This window comes from Nylanderia fulva, unplaced genomic scaffold, assembly GCF_048542155.1.
Source record: "Nylanderia fulva isolate GAGA-0341 unplaced genomic scaffold, ASM4854215v1 Scaffold9, whole genome shotgun sequence".
In the NCBI taxonomy this organism is placed as follows: Eukaryota; Metazoa; Arthropoda; class Insecta; order Hymenoptera; family Formicidae; genus Nylanderia; species Nylanderia fulva.
This window is the reverse complement of record NW_028191026.1, coordinates 5,768,136-5,788,022: the sequence shown is the minus strand read 5'-3', so window position 1 is coordinate 5,788,022 and position 19,887 is coordinate 5,768,136. Positions and strand designations below refer to the sequence as shown.

The following is a 19,887-nucleotide window of genomic DNA, read 5'->3' as shown; positions in this document are numbered from 1 at the left end:
TAAGTATTATTGTAATTATACACTTAGGTTTATTTCCTGCGAACGCGCACTCATAGGGGTTGATGGCATTATATACCACGGCACCCTAATAAAAATAATAAGAGCGTTAAACCGCGAGAGAGAGAGAGAGAGAGAATAATGTTCGCCTTTCCGTGCGGCCAACCGCAAACGAATCCTAATAATGCGTGTTGTACAAGTTATTGTGGTTGTGTTGTGCGGTCCCATTTATAGGGAGACTCGCAACGAGTAGCTTCTACACTTGCCGACACTCGAATTCTTTGCGGAAAAAATAGACAGGAATCAATGAAATTCTTCCTCCAAGAGATCGATTCCGCGATGCTTATAACAAATTCATGGATAACATTTACATCTGTATAATCTACGATAATCCTCGAGCTGATTTATGTTTTCCCTGATAATATTGCGCCTTTAAATTATTTTTTCAGAGAGTCTTCCGCAGCAACTTGGAATATTTTTAGACAAAGTTCTAGCTGTTAAAAAGAAATCGAGATCGAGGTATATAAGTATTATATATTGTATCCCTCGTGTTCGAGTCTCGCGGCGTAATCTTCATAAAGTAGGGAACGATAAAAACCGGGGAACTTTGAGAGACAAGGCGGAAGTGTCGTTCGTCTATCCGACCGTCCATGTTTCTCACTGATATACAGAGAGCAAGAAGACCCTCGTGTGTCCAGAACTCGTGGTTTACGCGCGTGTGTGGGTTTATTTATAGCTGGTGAGGCAAGGTCTCTACATAGATTTACGTGTGTCAAAGCCTGGCGTGGCGCAAGAACACATCGCAAACCCCTACATCAAGCTGTATTGCGAGCTTTTGCGCAACATTTCGCGAACAGGGAGAGCTTGAAGGTAGGACTGCGTCCTGTCGAGGTGCGCATCATGGATTTGCGTAGATTTTTTTCCAGAAGAGGACATAATAATTTTTTTTTATTTTAAAATTATTTTGGTTTTTTTATTTTTTTGAAATTTATTTTTTGCTACTTTGTTTTATCTTCATTTTTTTATATTTAATATGCAAATAAATTTTAGAGTTTATTCAAAAGGAGAGCTAATGCTTCGTTTTTTTACTGATTCCAAAGGGGGCAAATGTTTTTTTTTTTAGTTTGTTCAGCATCAACAATAAATAATACAGATAACCAACGATTGAAATAATTGATGAATTTGTTCTGTTTCAATTTATGATTAACTTCTTAGAAAAAAATGATTCGATTATTTTTGCAGTTATTTGAAGTTTATTAAAATCAAAGATAATAATTGGGATTCGAATCTGTGTGATAATTAGATATCGATTAAACTGTCTTCAGAAAGATTAAAACGAATAATTTGAAAATTTATTGGTGACTATTTAACAATTTTTGAAATTCATATTCTCCAATAAATAGATTTTATTTATAATTCTTTTCTCTTTTTTTTAAGAGAGGGAGATGGATAAACAGACTTGGTCGATAAAAATTATTTTTTATAATTGAAAACCTCTTTAACAGTCTCGTTTATTCTAGTGATTAGAAGCGAGAAACTTGAATAATTATGACTTATGAAACAATATATTAATTAAAATAATTAGAGAGGATAGATTTAAAAGCAAATTTGTTACGTGGCTCTTATTAGCTTTTTTCGTATCTGATTTTGAATTTATATATCAGAACCTTCTTAATTTACTTTTTTCTAGAGATGTAAAACAAATGTTGTAAAATAAATATATACACGTAGAGAATTTTATAAGAGTTTCTCCGATTAATATTTACCACAATAAAAAATATTAATATGTGCATAATAAAATTAATCGAACATATTTTTTATCTTATTTTGATAGATATCAATATTAATAAATTTCTACTGTGAAATACGTCGAAAATACATGGATGCGAGATTTGCGGACATATATACATCTCCCTACTACAGCTTCCTTTTATCTTCCTTTAGCTTTTCTGCGAGAATCGCACTTTCGAAGTGTGTCTCACCGATGGTGGCCCGCCATAATTTTCAATTGCGCAAATTAACATTTTCGTTCTGCGCGTCTCCGTGAAGCGCAATAAATAAGGGGGCCAAGTGAGTAGTAAATATAAATCAGGAGTGATTGGATGTAACCGGGGGTGTTATGTGTCCCCAGTGTCCCGTGTGTGGGATCGTCCGTGGGTCTTCTACGACCGAGAGAGACGGAAAGAGAAAGATGGACGTATATATCCGGCAAACGTAGGTGAAGCGATCGTGAACTATCTTCGTGTAGCGATGGCTCTAAGCTGTCACCCGCTTTTCATATCTTTCGAACAACTTTAATACACCCTCAATCGATCAGTTTACTACGCAAACCAATAAGAAATCTGTAGACAGAACTTTTTCGGATATTAAATCATTTTTATTTATACTTTAGCCAGTATTATTTAATTTATGAATTTATCTTTTTTTTTTTTTTTTTAAGAAATTATAAATTCATAAACTATTTTCATTCGTTATCTGTATTATTTATTGTTGATGCTGAACACACTAAAAAATATCTTTATTATATACATATAATTTAATTTTATATTATATAAATTTTATTATATATATTATTTATATTATATTATATAACATATTATATTATAGACATATATATATCATATACTATAATATATATTATAATATATATATCACCTCTCTATTCTCATATACTCTCACAACATACATTCTATATTATTCTCCTGTTCTATTCATAATATATTCTTTATTTATACTTATAATATTTATTATATTTCTCTTTTATTCTTTAAATCTTATATCTATATATATATATGTTTTTATATTATAGATATCATATATATTATACATTTTATTATTATTATATATATTTATAATTATATACTTAATAAATAAAATCGGTTTCCTGTTGAAAATTGCCATGGAAGTAGATATAATCGCGCGTTACGTCTTGGAGCAACTAGATGTTTTTTTTCGTACAGTTCGACGGCAGTTGTCGACTCCATCGCTACCCTTATCCTAGTTTACCTTTACTATGTATTGCAGACGACGTACTCGCTCGGCGTCGACGTGTCTCGATACTTGGAAGTATGTATTCTACAGCAAGTACGAGCGATGAACCGTCGGCGGAGTCTCACGCCGCCGCCCCCTATCATTTTAATTTTTTTCCTCCCTCCCTCCGTTTATATCCGTCGCTAAGAATTTAACTCTTTACAGTTCAAAGCGAACTGAATAACGCTGCTGGATAACGAGTACGTTAGAGCACGATCCGAATTCGTAATGAGGCTAACACGTTTCGATTTTGTTCTAGCGGAATGATTACTAGATTATTCAGATGCTAACTATATACAAGATATAGGATAGAATTTTACCGTGTTGATCTTGCGAATTCTTTTTTTCCCTTCACCATGTTTTCACGTAATTCAAATCGCGCGTCTCCCTTTACAAAAATATTATATCCCCTTTGGGGCATTTTTGAAATTTATTTGATATACAGATTAAAAATTTCTGTTCATCAAAGACTTTGAAAGTAGAAATTTTTAAAAATCGAAATTTATCTTTACATATTTTCCGCTAATTTCCGGAAAATGTGTTCTCATTTTCGAATTCGGGATACGCTACGTAACATATATCTAAATACTGCATGACATATCTGGACACTTTCGCTCGGGGGCAAATATAAACCAAAGTTTGGCGATCTATTTTAACGTAGCCCTGCATATTAACGATCCGTTTATATCTGTCCTTATGTGAAGTGAGTCAGTTTGGTTTTTCGCCGGCGCGGCGTATGACACGAATGTACGGTCGCGCGAATATAACGAGTCATTTCTCTCGAACGAACGCACACGCGCTTCGCTTTTTTTCCTCTTCTCCCCCTCGTGCACAGGTGTGTGTGTGTGTGTGTGTGTGTGTGTTGTGTGTGTGTGTGTGTGTGTGCTGTGGAGAGACACAGGTGTAGGCCGGATATCGATTATGTAATCTTGCGGCCGTGCGGAGAGCCGTGGCACGTATACGCCGTAATGCACGAAGAGCGTCCCTTCACCCTCGGATGGCGAGGGGTTTTGGGGTGGAGGGGGATGGCGCGAGCCGCCACCCCCATGCGCATAAAACAGCTCGGGCCCGCCCCGTGAAGCACTTGTGACGTTAATTGTCGCCTTACTAGCATCGCCCGCCGACAATCTCCCTTGTCACGACGCTACATACATATGTCGTTTTTCAGATTTTGACGAGAGCGACGACGTGGCGCGATCGGTTCGTCATCGACATCGAGATTTCTTCTGGCCGGAAGCTCGCGGAACGGTGAGTGAACGCAAGCTCTGCTTTATTTCGCCTCGAGAAGGTGGCATTGAACCTTCTTCGGTAGAACTATATCAGGGTTCATTTATCGAAACGCACGTCAAATGACGTATAAAATAGTAGATGAAATGATTAGTTTTTTATTTAATATTTTCTCTGCAAAAATAAGGAGAAAAATTGTGTGGAAAAATTTCCTTTATATGATCGCAAGAAGATAATATTGAACTTTTTTCGTTAACTCAATCAGAGTTCATATCGAAACACACGTCAAATGACGTATACAATATCTGATAAAATGCTCATTTTTAATTATGTTATTTAATTGTATTATTTTCTCTGCAAAAATAAGGAGAAAAATTGCGTGGAAAAATTTCCTTTATATGATTTGCAAGAAGGTAGTATTGAACTTTTTTCCCAATCAGAGTTCATATCGAAACACGTCAAATGACGTATAAAATATATGATAAAACGCTCATTTTTAATTATGTTATTTAATATTTTCTCTGCAAAAATAAGGAGAAAAATTATGTGTACAAATTTCTTTTATATGATTGCAAGAAGATAATATTGAACTTTTTTCGTTAACTCAATCAGAGTTCATATCGAAACACACATCAAATGACGTATAAAATAGTAGATGAAATGATTAGTTTTTTATTTAATATTTTCTCTGCAAAAATAAGGAGAAAAATTGTGTGGAAAAATTTCCTTTATATGATTTGCAAGAAGGTAGTATTGAACTTTTTTCCCAATCAGAGTTCATATCGAAACACGTCAAATGACGTATAAAATATATGATAAAACGCTCATTTTTAATTATGTTATTTAATATTTTCTCTGCAAAAATAAGGAGAAAAATTGTGTGGAAAAATTTCCTTTATATGATCGCAAGAAGATAATATTGAACTTTTTTCGTTAACTCAATCAGAGTTCATATCGAAACACACGTCAAATGACGTATACAATATATGATAAAACGCTCATTTTTAATTATGTTATTTAATATGTTCTCTGCAAAAATAAGGAGAAAAATTGTGTGTACAAATTTCCTTTATATGATTTGCAAGAAGATAATATTGAACTTTTTTCGTTAACTCAATCAGAGTTCATATCGAAACACACGTCAAATGACGTATAAAATAGTAGATGAAATGATTAGTTTTTATTTAATATTTTCTCTGCAAAAATAAGGAGAAAAATTGTGTGGAAAATTTCCTTTATATGATCGCAAGAAGATAATATTGAACTTTTTCGTTAACTCAATCAGAGTTCATATCGAAACACACGTCAAATGACGTATACAATATCTGATAAAATGCTCATTTTTAATTATGTTATTTAATTGTTTATTTTCTCTGCAAAAATAAGGAGAAAAATTGTGTGGAAAAATTTCCTTTATATGATTTGCAAGAAGGTAGTATTGAACTTTTTCCCAATCAGAGTTCATATCGAAACCACGTCAAATGACGTATAAAATATATGATAAAACGCTCATTTTTATTATGTTATTTAATATTTTCTCTGCAAAAATAAGGAGAAAAATTGTGTGTATAAATTTCCTTTATATGATCGCAAGAAGATAATATTGAACTTTTTTCGTTAACTCAATCAGAGTTCATATCGAAACACACGTCAAATGACGTATACAATATCTGATAAAATGCTCATTTTTAATTATGTTATTTAATTGTATTATTTTCTCTGCAAAAATAAGGAGAAAAATTGTGTGGAAAAATTTCCTTTATATGATTTGCAAGAAGATAGTATTGTGAACTTTCTTCCCAATCAGAGTTCATATCGAAACACACGGCAAATGATATAAAATAGTAGATGAAATGATTAGTTTTTTATTTAATATTTTCTCTGCAAAAATAAGGAGAAAAATTATGTGTACAAATTTCTTTTATATGATTGCAAGAAGATAATATTGAACTTTTTTCGTTAACTCAATCAGAGTTCATATCGAAACACACATCAAATGACGTATAAAATATCTGATAAAACGCTTATTTTTAATTATTTCATTTAATATTTTTTTCTGAAAACACATAAAATATCTGCTGAAATGCTTATTTTTAATTATTTTATTTAATATTTTTTCTGGAAAAGTAAGAAAAGAAAATTGTGTGTAAAAATTAAATTATTTCACTAACAATTACAATTTGCGAGAAGATATTATTGAACTTTAATTATATTCTATTTAATATTCTTTCCGGACGAAAAGTAAGGAAAAAAAATTGGATAAAAAATTAAATTACAATATTTTATTATATGAGAAATGCATTGATATCGTAATTTCGAGGACGCAAATTTAGAAACTAGATATATAATTAACTTTTAAAATTCTCCGCACGCAAATTGACATTTCTCACATTAATAAAATATGCATAATGAAATTGACAATTAAAAGTCAAGTCTATCGTCGCTACTGTCCGACAATCTCGCGACGCGTGGTTTGCTCTGTTCTCCGATAGGAAAAGAGCTTTTACTTTCGACGGTTAATGAGTAATGACACGCGCGCCGAATATAGAGGACTAATCGATAATCGCTACTAGTCGTGGCTCTTTGCGCGATGTTTATCGCCTGTCGCTGCCTTTAGCATACAATTTTCAGAGGAAATTGACTACAGTTTTTTTTTATTATGCAAATCACACGCTTCTTTAACGTTCGCTTAGAGACAAAATATCGAGCTCTTGCTCTCTATTAGGAAAGTTCATCAATTAAATAACATAAGGAGATTTTTATCTCGTAAAAAAATTAAATATATTAAATATAAAATTAATTATATTACATAAAAAATTATATATATATAAAAATTATATATATAGCAATCCTGATAGTGTAGGGAACTACAATTATTTTCCCGATTAGTGTTATATTAGTAGATGTCGAGCATTTAAATATTATTGCAATATTAAGATTGATATGCAATAAACAAAATTGTTATATCACATCCATCCGTTTATCCATTTATTCCACAGCGATTTTCTATATAGATAATAATATCGATATCAATAATATTAATAACGACATATAATTGTGGCTGTTATTAATTTTGATTTGAATATTTGAATATACATATATGCTTTTTTAATAATTACAGATGTAGTAAAATATTATTTTAAACAGTAGCGTTATTGTGTCTAGTATTATATAATTGTTTGTGAGATAGAAAAATAAGGAAAAATAGTTGGAGACAGAATCTTACATCTTGTTTTTTATATTCTTGTCACGTATTAATTAAATGAGATTTTAGTAGTCTTCTGTGATAAAATAATTTTATCTTAAACTACATATATAATAAATATACTAATTAATGATTTCAACGTAGGCTATCTTAATCTACTAAATTAATAGATCAGTCTGAACTATTTTGAAGTTAGTACGAGCATATTTTATTTAATCAGTATAAGACCCCATCGATAGAGTCTGAACTGAAAAACTATAAATCTTATGAAACGTTTGAATTTTAAAGACGATATCCATAAATAGTCCAGTAAAATTACACTTGAAAGGAGTAAAACTTAAAAAGTACCCTTAATTTCAGCCAGGGCGTTTTTTATGGGGGATAAAAGTGGATAAATTTTAGTTTTTTGCCATTATCTCGAATATTATCAATTTTTCGGGAAAAATAGTTATTATCAAAATTGTAGCTCGTAAAATTCTCTACAAAAAAGGTCATTATACTTTTTTTCGTACAACTAATCGTTTTTAAGTAAGACGTGCGTGAGTAAAGTTGCAATATTTCTAATACTATAGTAATGTAATGTGCACATTTTTTCCAGACTTAATTCGCTCTATATCTTCGAAACGATTAATCCCACGAAAAAAAGCAAAATAACCTCTTTTGAAGAAAATTTTATGAGCTACAATTTTGATAATAACTATTTTTCTTGAAAAATGAATCGTTTTCGAGATAATGGCAAAAAAATTAAATTTACCCTCTTCTACTTTCCATAAAAAAACATCCTGACTGAAATTAAGGATACTTTTCAGGATTTCATTAGAACATCGAAATAAAGATCTCCACAAAAAATCAACTTGATTATAATTTTTTTGAAGTCAAAGTCTAATTTTACTGGACTAAAATATAAAAATTAATCAGTTTCGAAGATAGAAATTTGTCTGCAGGAAGAATTAGAACTGCGCAAATGAAATGTTCTCGAACGTTTTGTCATCTTCACACGTATATTCGCACACGTGCAATGTGAAGAAAAATTCAGTCAATGCATAAAAACGAGCTTCGCTCATCTACCATCCGCGACATGGTCGGGTAATGAATAATTCGTCCGAATGTTTGATATCGAAGCATTTCGACGGCAAAAATTAAAAGATTAATGACGCGTAAAAAAAGATGAAAAAAAAAGAGGAGAAGAGTCGCCGCGCGTTTTATTAAGCCATGTCGTTAATATGCCACCCCGGCTATAAAAGGGTCGTCGAAAGGCAGAAAACGTGCAAAGTAAACGTCCAACGAAGCGTGAATAATTACCATCAAGCCGATGAATACGTAATACGGTTTTGTATTAATTATCATAGATAATTAACACCGTAGGTGAAAATCGCGCCTGATGCTCATAGACAATTAATAACGATAGATAACAATTAACGACCGACTTTTCTCTCGAAGCCTTCTTTTTGTCGCGACCGAATTCGCGCTTGCACGAGATAAACTGTACACTCGAATATCACCATCGATCAATCGATATTTGCAGACTTCTCGCGATTTCTTCCCTTTCAATTGATTTTACAATAATATCGCCCCACTTATACAGAATTGTGGACAGAATTTTCTTTTAGAATTTACCCTGAAAATTATGGCAATTATTGTGGGACAATATATGTATTGCGAGAATTTTATAAGGATTTCTCTGATTAAATATGTATATAGTAAATTTTATATATTTTATTGTGTAGATATTAATATTTTTTATTGCATAATTTTTATAAGAGCATCTCTGATTAATATTTACATTTTATATTTTATCGTGTACAAATTTTCCCATTTATTTAAAAACACTCTATATTTATATACATGGACAGAATTTTCTTTTAGAATTTACCCTGAAAATTATGGTAATTATTGTGGGACAATATATGTATTGGGAGAATTTCATAAAGGTTTCTCTGATTAAATATGTATATAGTAAATTTTATATATTTTATTGTGTAGATATTAATATTTTTTATTGCTAATTTTTATAAGAGCTTCTCTGATTAATATTTACATTTTATATTTTATCGTGTACAAATTTTCCCATTTATTTAGAAACACTCTATAATTATATACAGAATTTTCTTTTAGAATTTACCCTGAAAATTATGGCAATTATTGTGCGATAATATATGTATTGGAAAAATTTTACAAGGGTTTCTCTAATTAATGTATCTACCACAAAATAAAAAATATTAATATGTACATATGGTAAATTTTTTACTATGTATAATATATAGTAAAATTAATCGAACATATTTTATATCTTGTTGTGATAGATCATTTATTAATTTTTAGAGAAACTCTTTTATAATTCTTCCAGTACCATGATTTTCATAAATCTAAATTCTAAAAAAAAATTATCTCTATGTATATAAATACAGGTGTTTCAAAATAAATGCGAAAATTTTTACACAATAAGACATGTTCGATTAATTAATCAGAGAAACTCATAAAAATCACAATCTAAAAATTCTAAGAGAAAATTCTCTCTGTGTAAAGCATCTTATCGCATCGAAATGCATGGATTTTTGCATTTTTACGAATTTTCTTTGCATGTTTTTATAAACGCAAATTTTTATTTTTATCATATGTCAAATCATGATTTAACATAATCGACTTATCATATAGACATATGCAAATTATATATTTGGGAAAAATAATACTAAAAAGTCTAAATAATAAAAATGAATACTAAATAATACTAAATAATACTGAAAGGGAAAATAATAAAATTAATATTAAAATATAAAAATAAAAAGGAAAAAAATAAATATCTGGTCTTGGAAAATCTGAAAAAGTCAGGGAAATTTTTCATAGAGTCTGCTGGAGACCCAGTTAAAGGCGCTAATGTCCTAATGCATGTGTTATTTAAAACCCCCGAGATTATTAAATATTTGGAAAAAATAATATTAAAAAGTCTAAATAATAAAAAATAATACTAAATAATACACTAAAAGGAAAAATATAAAAATTAATATTAAAATATAAAAATAAAATTGAAAAGAGAAAAAATAAATGTCTTGAAAAATCTAAAAAAGTCCGAGAATTTTTTCACAGAATCCGCTGGGCAGCCAGTTAAAGGCGCTAATGTCCTAATGCGCGTGTTATTTAAAACCCCCGAGATTATTAATAGAATTCGGCTTTGTCCTCTTCTTCGCCCGGCCGAATATATCCGACGAAGGAATTCGCCTATATAAAAGTGCCTCCTGCCAGTGGGTGTTTCTGGTTCGAAATTACCATTTTATCGCGGCATTAATCGTCTGTAGACTCCTCGAAAAAAGGAAAAAATCCGCGATGGAGCATCAGAATACGGGGAGAGAAAAGGGAGAGACACGGGGATAACACGGTGCGCGTTATCGGAAGAGAGAGAGAGAAAAATCAAAGGAGAAGAGAGGGGCCGATTACATCGGATTCGCGTTACCGGGCGTAACAGTACGGCTGTAATCTCATCTAGGCACTCAGCTCGTAGCGACGGTTTTTATCCTATTACGTCACATGAATAAACTAAAGACTGCGGAGCCGCGCGCGATGTGTAGCCCAGGGAGAAACGCATCGCGCCGTCGGGCTGGGACTCGCTTCGCTTCGGATCGTTCGATATGGTTTGGTTCCCGACCTCACGATAGTCGGAGAGTAGTCTCTGCCGAGGGATCGGAAAAGCGGAAGACAAGGCGAGAGAGAGAGAGAGGAAAACGCGTGGCTCGACCCTGATTGATTCCGTTTAGATACCTGCTGCACTTTTAGGAGCTTTATGATTACCGCGAAATTGCGCCGAATAGGATCCAACAGGATCAAAACTTGCCCGCTTTCCTCGGGTTTTTTTTATATATTTTTTTTTTTTATTTAATTTTTTAGTTAAGTTTCCTCTGATTAATATCTACCACAAAATAAGATGTAAAAAAATTTATAAATTTTTGTTATAAGCGCAAAATGTTATAAATGTTTTCAAGAAATATTTCTAAATATTTTTATAAAATATATTGCGTAAAAACATTTTTCAATGGTTTTAGAAATATTTTTTTAAAAACTTTTAAAAATGTTCTTCTTTATCACTAAGATAATATTTTCTTAAATATTTGAGAGAATTTACCAGGAAAGTTACGTGATAATCGGGGAATAATATATTATGGTATTGCAAGAATTTTGGGAGTTTCCTCTGATTAATATCTACCACAAAATAAGATGTAAAAAGATTTATAAATTTTTGTTTTAAGCGCAAAATATTATAAATGTTTTCGAGAAATATTTCTATAAAATATATTGCGTAAAAACATTTTTCAATGGTTTTAGGAAGATTTTTAAAAACTTTTGAAAATATTTTTAAAAATGTTCTTCTTTATCGCTAAGATAATATTTTCTTAAATATTTGAGAGAATTTACCAAGAAAGTTACGTGAAAATCGGGGAATAATATATTATGATATTGAAAGAATTTTGGAAGTTTCCTCTGATTAATATCTACCACAAAATAGATATAAAAAAATTTTACGCTAAATATTAATTAGAGAAACTCTGAAAAAATTCTTCCAATAGCATATATTGTTCCACGATTACCAGGATTTTCAGGGTAAATTCTAAAAGAAAATTCTCTCCGCGTGTATATAAATGGATGGGATGTTTCTAAATAAATGGAAAAATTTTTACACACAATAAAATATAAAATGTAAATATTGATCAGAGAAGCTCTTACAAAAACTCTTATAAAAATTACACAGTAAAAAATATTAATTACCATAATTTTTAGGGTAAATTCTAAAAGAAAATTCTCTTTGTGTGCGAAAATAATCAATTCTTGATTAACCCACATTAATTCTCTGTACAACAATTTGTTTTTAATTTAAATGATATAAAATTTGTAGGAACAAATATGTCAAACGAATAATTTCAAGATTAAACGTCAAATGCATCTTGCAAAAAACTAGACACGCGCAGAAAAAACTGATATAATTTTAATAAAATTAAAAAGTTGCGACAAGTAACATAAATTTTTCCTCAATGACAATGTCACCTTTTTTGCAGTTTCCCAATTTAAAATAAATATTTATTTGTTTTGAAAAGGATTTTCTTAGATCAAATAAATATTTTTCATATCAAATAAATATTATTAGTTTCAAATAAATGATTTATTTGTCAGTATTGAAATAAATACTTCTAAGAATTAACTAAATTTTAGTTCAGTGTATATCGGACCAAATCTGACTCCAAGTTTGAAATGAAGCATTTACTTCTAGCTCCTTTTTTTTGTATAAGCTGCGCTTCTTCCACGATTGTGCAGATTATCAGAAATGTGACGAATGGCTTTCACGTCTCTATCCTGTTAAATTCATGAAGACTAACAGCGTAAGGTAAAGTTGGCCGCGTATTCACAACTAAGTAAACTCGCTGCGGGGGTCGTAAGACATTAAAAGAATCGATATTTGCTCAGATCCTAGTCTTTACTCGCTTTAATCCGCGTCATTACAATATCAATTTTTTTCTCCATTTTTTCCCGTACATATACGTACATATATATGTATATATTCTTCCAGAGGAAAGAAACTTTTTTCCTCGCGCACTCGTGCGTTTCAGTTTCTGCACTTCTTTCTGAAGAAGTCGTCAGATTTCGGAGCAAAACATATACATATACACTAATATAATAGTCCAGTACAATTAAGCTTGAAAAGGACAAAACTTCAACAAAATTATAATCAAGCTGAAATTTTGTGGAGATTTATATTTCGATAAAATTCTGAAAAGTGCCCTTAATTTCAGCCAGGGCGTTTTTTTATGGAAGGTAAAAGGGGATAAATTTTAGCGTTTTTGCCATTATCACGAAAACTATCAATTTTTCGAGAAAAATAGTTATTATCAAAATTGTAGCTCATAAAATTCTCTACAAAGAAGGTTATTATACTTTTTTTCGTACAACTAATCGTTTTTGAGTAAAACGTGCGGTAAAGTTGCAATATTTCTAATACAATATAGTAATGTGCACATATTCTTAATTCGCTCTATATCTTCGAAACGTTTAATCCCACGAAAAAAAGTATAAAGACCTTTTTTGTAGGAAATTTTATGAGCTATAATTTTGGTAATAACTATTTTTCTCGAAAAATTGATAGTTTTCGAGATAATGGCAAAAAACTAAAATTTGCCCCCTTTTACTCCCATAAAAACGCCCTGGCTGACATTAAGGGTACTTTTCAGGATTTCATTAAAACATCGAAATAAAGGTCTCCACAGAACAATTCAGCTTGATTATAATTATTTTGAAGTCAAAGTCCAATTTTACCGGACTATAACGTTTCGTCCTTAATACGATGTTTCGTTTGACCTTAATAGAAAAACGGCGCTCGATACGATAACGATAACATAACTCTAAATGCGGCGTTTCGCCGAACGGCGGAATATGATTTAAATGAAACCTTGAGACGTTTAATTTTAAATACCGCGTCGCGAATCGAAAGTTATTTTTATTGAGCTCGTTGCACGCCGGACAAATTCTATCCGCCGCGGATATTTCCCCGGCCAATTTCACTTTTGCATCGACCGTTTTCTATACGACAGCTCGATAATGCAATTTACCGCGTTTAGATTCACCACGATTGATTGCTCGCAATGCTCACAATCGTCCAGCCATGAATAATTGTTTAAATTCAATTATGACATTTAGTTCTTCGATTAGCTTCTCGAGTCGAGACAAACTTATCGAGAGGATGAGAATTGACATAATTTTCTAGTAAACTTTTTTCTATCAAAATTGCACGAACGACAGTCATGTTTGTTAACTATAAATTATTTCCTTTTTTACAGTTTTATTGATTTTTTTTCATTTAAACGTGATATATATCAAATAAATTAATTATTATTATTATACTTTCTTGATAAAGTATACTCATTTTTCAAAATTTAAAATATTTATTTTGCTTTTATTTTATTTTCTGGATAGCTTATTAATGTATAAATATCGTTTTTTTTTAACATTATATTACCGTTTTTAGGAGTATAAATCTTAAAACATGTATCTTATTTTAAACCCCTTTTCTAATTGTATTAATTTGATCGAAACATCTATTTATAATTCCTTAATTCAATTTTCATTTTATCCAATGATTTTTTAATACTCAGACTATCACTTAGATGAACAGACAGACATATGTTAATATTTTATGATAAATGTAAAAGCGCTTTTCCAATGAAATGTTTTGTTTTTTTTTATAATCCAACAAGCTTCACATAAGAGTCTATGTAAAATTTAATTTTTTCAAAAAAATGGTCAATTAAACAGATCTTTTTTAAACTTAAAATGTTTGATAAATTGTTTGGATTAATCTCTTTTATTTTGTATTATAATAAGAATGTTTATTTCGGCAATTGAACGATCTTAGCAACTTTAATAATTTTGTATTAGACATTGTTGTATTTATTTTTTAACAGCATCTATCATATGATAAATATAAAGCTGCAGCAAATTATTAAAAACAAAAAATAGTACATAGTAATCTTTAAATGACGTGATTGCCATTTTTTGTTAGTTGCATCTATAATATATTTACAAAGATTTTTTTATATATATAAATTATTTTTTACGATAGACATTAATATTATATAAAGTTCCCTTAATTTAACAAATGTATACTGGCGTTTCAAGACAGAATATATAATTTTTAATGGATATATTTCGTCGCTTCTAGAATAAAAATAAATATAAAAAGTGACGTTTTTAGGGAAAAAATTTATTTCGTTAGCTAAATGCAATGTAACGATTCTGAAAAAAAAAACCGATTCCAGACATAGAAATGAAATCTTTAGAAACATTTATTTCGTTGGCTAAATGCAGTGCGATTCTGAAAAAAAAACCGATTCCAGACTCGAGAAGTGATGATTTATAAATATAGACGCAACTTGGAAGAAATATTGATCTTTTCATGAATAAGGAAACATGGGTTCGTACGCGTATTCTTGATGTCTCGTGCACACAGGCGCACAGTTATATTTCCAGATATATTCGCTTTAAAATTGGGTGTCTACATGTCGCCTGTAAGTATAAGAAATATGAGCGTGCCGACGCGGTCAAGTGTCGGGCAATGAAAACGAATGAAGAGAAACTTCAACGACACCCCTCGTCGCTCCTTAAAATGTTCCACGGTGTCGTATTCTTGCGTGAATTTATCCGATCCGCCATTTCAATCGTATTTTAAATGATTGCAGACGCAAAATTATATCCCAATGCAATATCAGTCCGGTAAAATTAAACTTTGACTTCAAAACATTGTAATCAAGCTACATTTTTGTGGAGACCTTTATTTCGATGTTTTAATGAAATCCTGAAAAGTACCCTTAATGTCAGTCAGGGCGTTTTTTATGGGAGGTAAAAGGGGATAAATTTTAGCGTTCTTGCCATTATCTCGAAAACTATCAATTTTTCGAGAAAAATAGTTATTACCAAAATTATAGCTCATAAAATTCCCTACAAAAAAGGTTTTTATACTTTTTTTCGTGGAATTAAACGTTTCGAAGATATAGAGCGAATTAAGTCTGAAAGAATATGTGCACATTACGTACTATATTGTATTAGAAATATTGCAACTTTACCGCACGTTTTACTCAAAAACGATTAGTTGTACGAAAAAAAGTATAATAACCTTCTTTGTAGAGAATTTTATGAGCTACAATTTTGACAATAACTATTTTTCTCGAAAAATTGATAGTTTTTGAGATAATGGCAAAAACGCTAAAATTTATTCCCTTTTACCTCCCATAAAAAACGCCCTGGCTGAAATTAAGAGTATTTTCAGGATTAGAATATCTCTACAAAAATTCAGCTTAATTATAATTTTTGTGAAGTTTTGCCCTTTTCAAGTCTAATTTTACTTGACTATATATCGCGTTACGGCGAATAATCGCGATTAAATGCAAACGTGCATACACGTAAAATATACATTGAGCGAATTAAAACTAAAACGTTATGTGCTGCGTTTAAGGATGTCAGGTAATATTGACACTGACAGATTTTCCAATTTGATTACAATAATAAAAAATTAATTAAAGTTTGACGCAATAACAGTCTGTTAAATTAATTCCATTTGAATTTTTGATGAAAAAGATTTATTCTAGATTAAGGATTATTACGTTTTATATTAGTTGACTTGTAATTATATATATATATATATACAATATATATCTTTTAATTCTTAAAAAATATATAAATTCAATTACGTCTCTTGAAATATTATGATTTAATATGCGTTTGTGAATGAAATATTTCAGTAGCAGACTTCTTTTATAGTCAATTCATACAAGAACCTATAAATTTATCAGATAAACTATTATACTATTATAATAATAAGAATAAAAATAAAAATCTCTTTGCTAAAAAATTTTGTTGCAATATCGTCTAATTTTGACAAAAATTAATTAATAACGTATTTTTTTCAGACTCAATCTTAATTCAATTTTGTGTTCTTCAAAACAGAAAATATAAAATTTACGGATAAAATTTACTAAATCTCACAATTTTTTTCTTTAAATTCTAAACATTCAAATATGCATGACAGATTTTGTGATATAAATTATATGCACGTACATATATAGATTCTATTGTCTATTACTTTATTATTCAGAATTTCGCAACACGACAATTTCGTTAAATTAATACTTTATTTTATTTTGCCATCAGTTATTGTTATTAAATAATCGACAAAGTATTTTGCGAGCTATATAATGTTTTTTCCTAAAGGACTGAAGAGTCTTTGAAATAAATACGAATTACGACTTGTGCAAAAATCTTTCAGCATTATTTACTAATAATTCATTCATCAACGCAACACGCGGTTTACATTCAGGGTGTTTACCGATCAGGTAAGTCAGGAAAATCGGGCATTGTCAGGGAATTTTATAAATCTGAAATTGTCAGAGAAAAAAGTGAGGAAATTTTACTATTTATCTGGATTTGTTCACATTATTCTACATTTGTCTCAGTAATTTGAAATTTTTTATTAAATAAATATAAACTTTTCTTTGACTCCCAGCAATTTTCTGTGTTGTTAAAAATTAATTCATCTACAGCGTGTTCGTTAATTTATATTTTCATCGTCGTATTATTTTATTTCAATGTGTTTGACAGAGACAACACTAAAAGATTTGATATAATGTAAATAAGAAAGGTGATTATTTAAATAGTTTATAGTGACATGTTTGTTTCGATTATCGCACATAATGCAGATTGTATAATTGATTTAAATGTTTGTTTTTTTAACTTCCGAACCTTTTCATTGTTGACAAAAATATCTCAAGGATTTCATGATTTAACATTTAATTGATTGATCATATATGCAAATTATTTTTGGAAAAAATAATACTAGAAGGGAAAATATTAAAACGAATATTAAAATTAATATTAAAGCATTAAAATTAAAATTAAAAGGGAAAAAAGAATTTCTGGAAAATATTAATTTCTTGGAAAATCTGAAAGGATACTAGAAGGGAAAATATTAAAATGAATATTAAAGCATTAAAATTCAAATTAAAAGGGAAAAAAGAATTTCTGGAAAATATTAATTTCTTGGAAAATCTGAAAGGATACTAGAAGGGAAAATATTAAAATGAATATTAAAGCATTAAAATTCAAATTAAAAGGGAAAAAAGAATTTCTGGAAAATATTAATTTCTTGGAAAATCTGAAAAAGAGTCAGGGAATCTTTTTCATTCAGTCTGCTGGACACCCTGACATTGAACCGAACGAATGAGTCCGAGAAACTGTGTCGCAAGGTATTTTTACGAGCGCGCTGTATCGAGCGGGGGCCGACGCGATGCGTTCGAGGGAGTCTGAGAAATCTAGGGAGGCCGAAAAAAAAAAATGTTTCGTTCCACTCACCGTGGGGTTCGGCATGCATCGCCTCGGCGGCGGCGGCATCGGGTCCGGCGGCGCGGCGCGATAAGACGGGGGCGAGTATCTCCCCGAGGGAAAGCAACCCGGGGCGGTGATGGGTGCCCCGTGGAGCCCCTTGCTCCCCATCATCTTGTCCGGCGAGTACATCATCTTGCGTGCCTATGCCCTTAGGCCACCACCTCCTCCTCCTCCCGCCTCCTCCTCCTCTGCGCGTTTTATTTTTTCCGGCTCTCCCGCGGCTTCCGGAATTCAGACGGCACTCTCACACGAGACGTAGGTGATGCCGGCAGCGACGGCTGCGTCTCTCGGTTCCAAGATGCATTCGCATCTGTGTTATCTGTCTGATGTCCCGGTCGACGTCGAAATTCAAAAGTACCAGTCTCGCACTGTGGGTTTCACCTTTTCAGCCACGTCCGCGTATGTTTTTTCTCTTATACAAATTAACCGACACTCTCACCTTCACGATGCACCCACCTAATCGAGATCCATATCGGAATCGCGGTCCCGCATCTCGATCGTCAGTGTTCCGCTACTCCACAGTCAAGAAGGAAAAACTCGTCGGAGCACCTTTTATCTCTTCTCTCGGGGAGAAAAAAAAATGGTAAAATCGATCGCACGCTCTCTCTCTCTCTCTACTTCACTTCACTCCGGGCTTTCACCAGCGTGTCCCGTAACTACGAGGCTGGAGAAGAAAAACGACAGAGAACGGCTGGATCCAACCGATCCGTGCGCCGAAGTCACCGGGGTTCTTCGTTCCCGCGAGGAGACACTCAGGGATTAAACTTGGAGCGACACCAAGGCTCTCTCTCGCAGGGAAACCGGAAAGAGAGAGAGCAGGTACGTGTACCGAGTACTCTTACACTGTCATATACACACAGGGGGTTGAAGAAAGATCTACGCGCGGGGTACAGGACGCGGAGACTCTCGTCCCGAAGCTCTGCACTTTTTGGCGCTGACTGGCCGGCGAGCAGGAGCAGGAGCAGCGCCTCGCGGATGAACTCTTCCAGGGGGATGGCAGGAGTGCCGCTGTCCGTCCGGGGGCGCGGGTGGGGGATGATGACGCCGGGGGTGGGTTAGGTTGGGGGGCGCGATGCGGCGCAGCGTGGCGCTTGCCCACACGATGCGGGAGGGTGGTTGGCGTTCGCTCCCCGTTTCGCGAGGGGGTGAGTTAGGTACGCCGAGGGCTCCCGGTGAACCGGGGGCGGAGCCACGCGCGGTCACGCTTGCGCCCCTAATCTCATGCGCGTCGGCCATCTTGGAAGCTGCTTTCAGGGGTTGCTCGCATGGGTGTCGCTAACCGCGACCACCCGTTTGTCCATCCTTCCCCGTGTGGGTAGTGTGTGTGTGTGTGTGTGTGTATACCTCGACGTCCCTTCACCCTTCCACGTCTACGTTTTGCCCGCCGCCACTCTTGCGCTCGATCCTCTTTACACCCTCTCTCTATACTTCTAGTTGAGCCGAGAGTCTATCCCACTCCCTCTCTCTCTATCTTTTACATCTCTTGCCTGTCTTCCCGCCCGTACATCTCTGTAACC

The 19,887-nt window shown here is 32.5% G+C and overlaps 1 protein-coding gene and 1 long non-coding RNA gene across 2 annotated transcripts in view; one reads left to right on the top strand and one right to left on the bottom strand.

Moving 5' to 3' along the window:
- Positions 1-4,227, top strand: part of LOC114929935 (uncharacterized) — a 95,667-nt gene extending 91,440 nt beyond the window's left edge. The window contains exon 3 of the long non-coding RNA XR_014926431.1: positions 4,196-4,227. This is a non-coding gene — a long non-coding RNA (uncharacterized LOC114929935). The remainder of the gene's footprint in view (positions 1-4,195) is intronic.
- The window catches only part of acj6 (abnormal chemosensory protein 6), a 66,302-nt gene extending 47,747 nt beyond the window's left edge, over positions 1-18,555 (bottom strand). Inside the window, exon 1 of the mRNA XM_029301654.2 lies at positions 18,338-18,555. Coding sequence (XP_029157487.1) covers positions 18,338-18,502 — 165 coding nt within the window. The 5' untranslated portion in view covers positions 18,503-18,555. The remainder of the gene's footprint in view (positions 1-18,337) is intronic.
- Between the last annotated feature and the right edge of the window lie 1,332 nt (positions 18,556-19,887).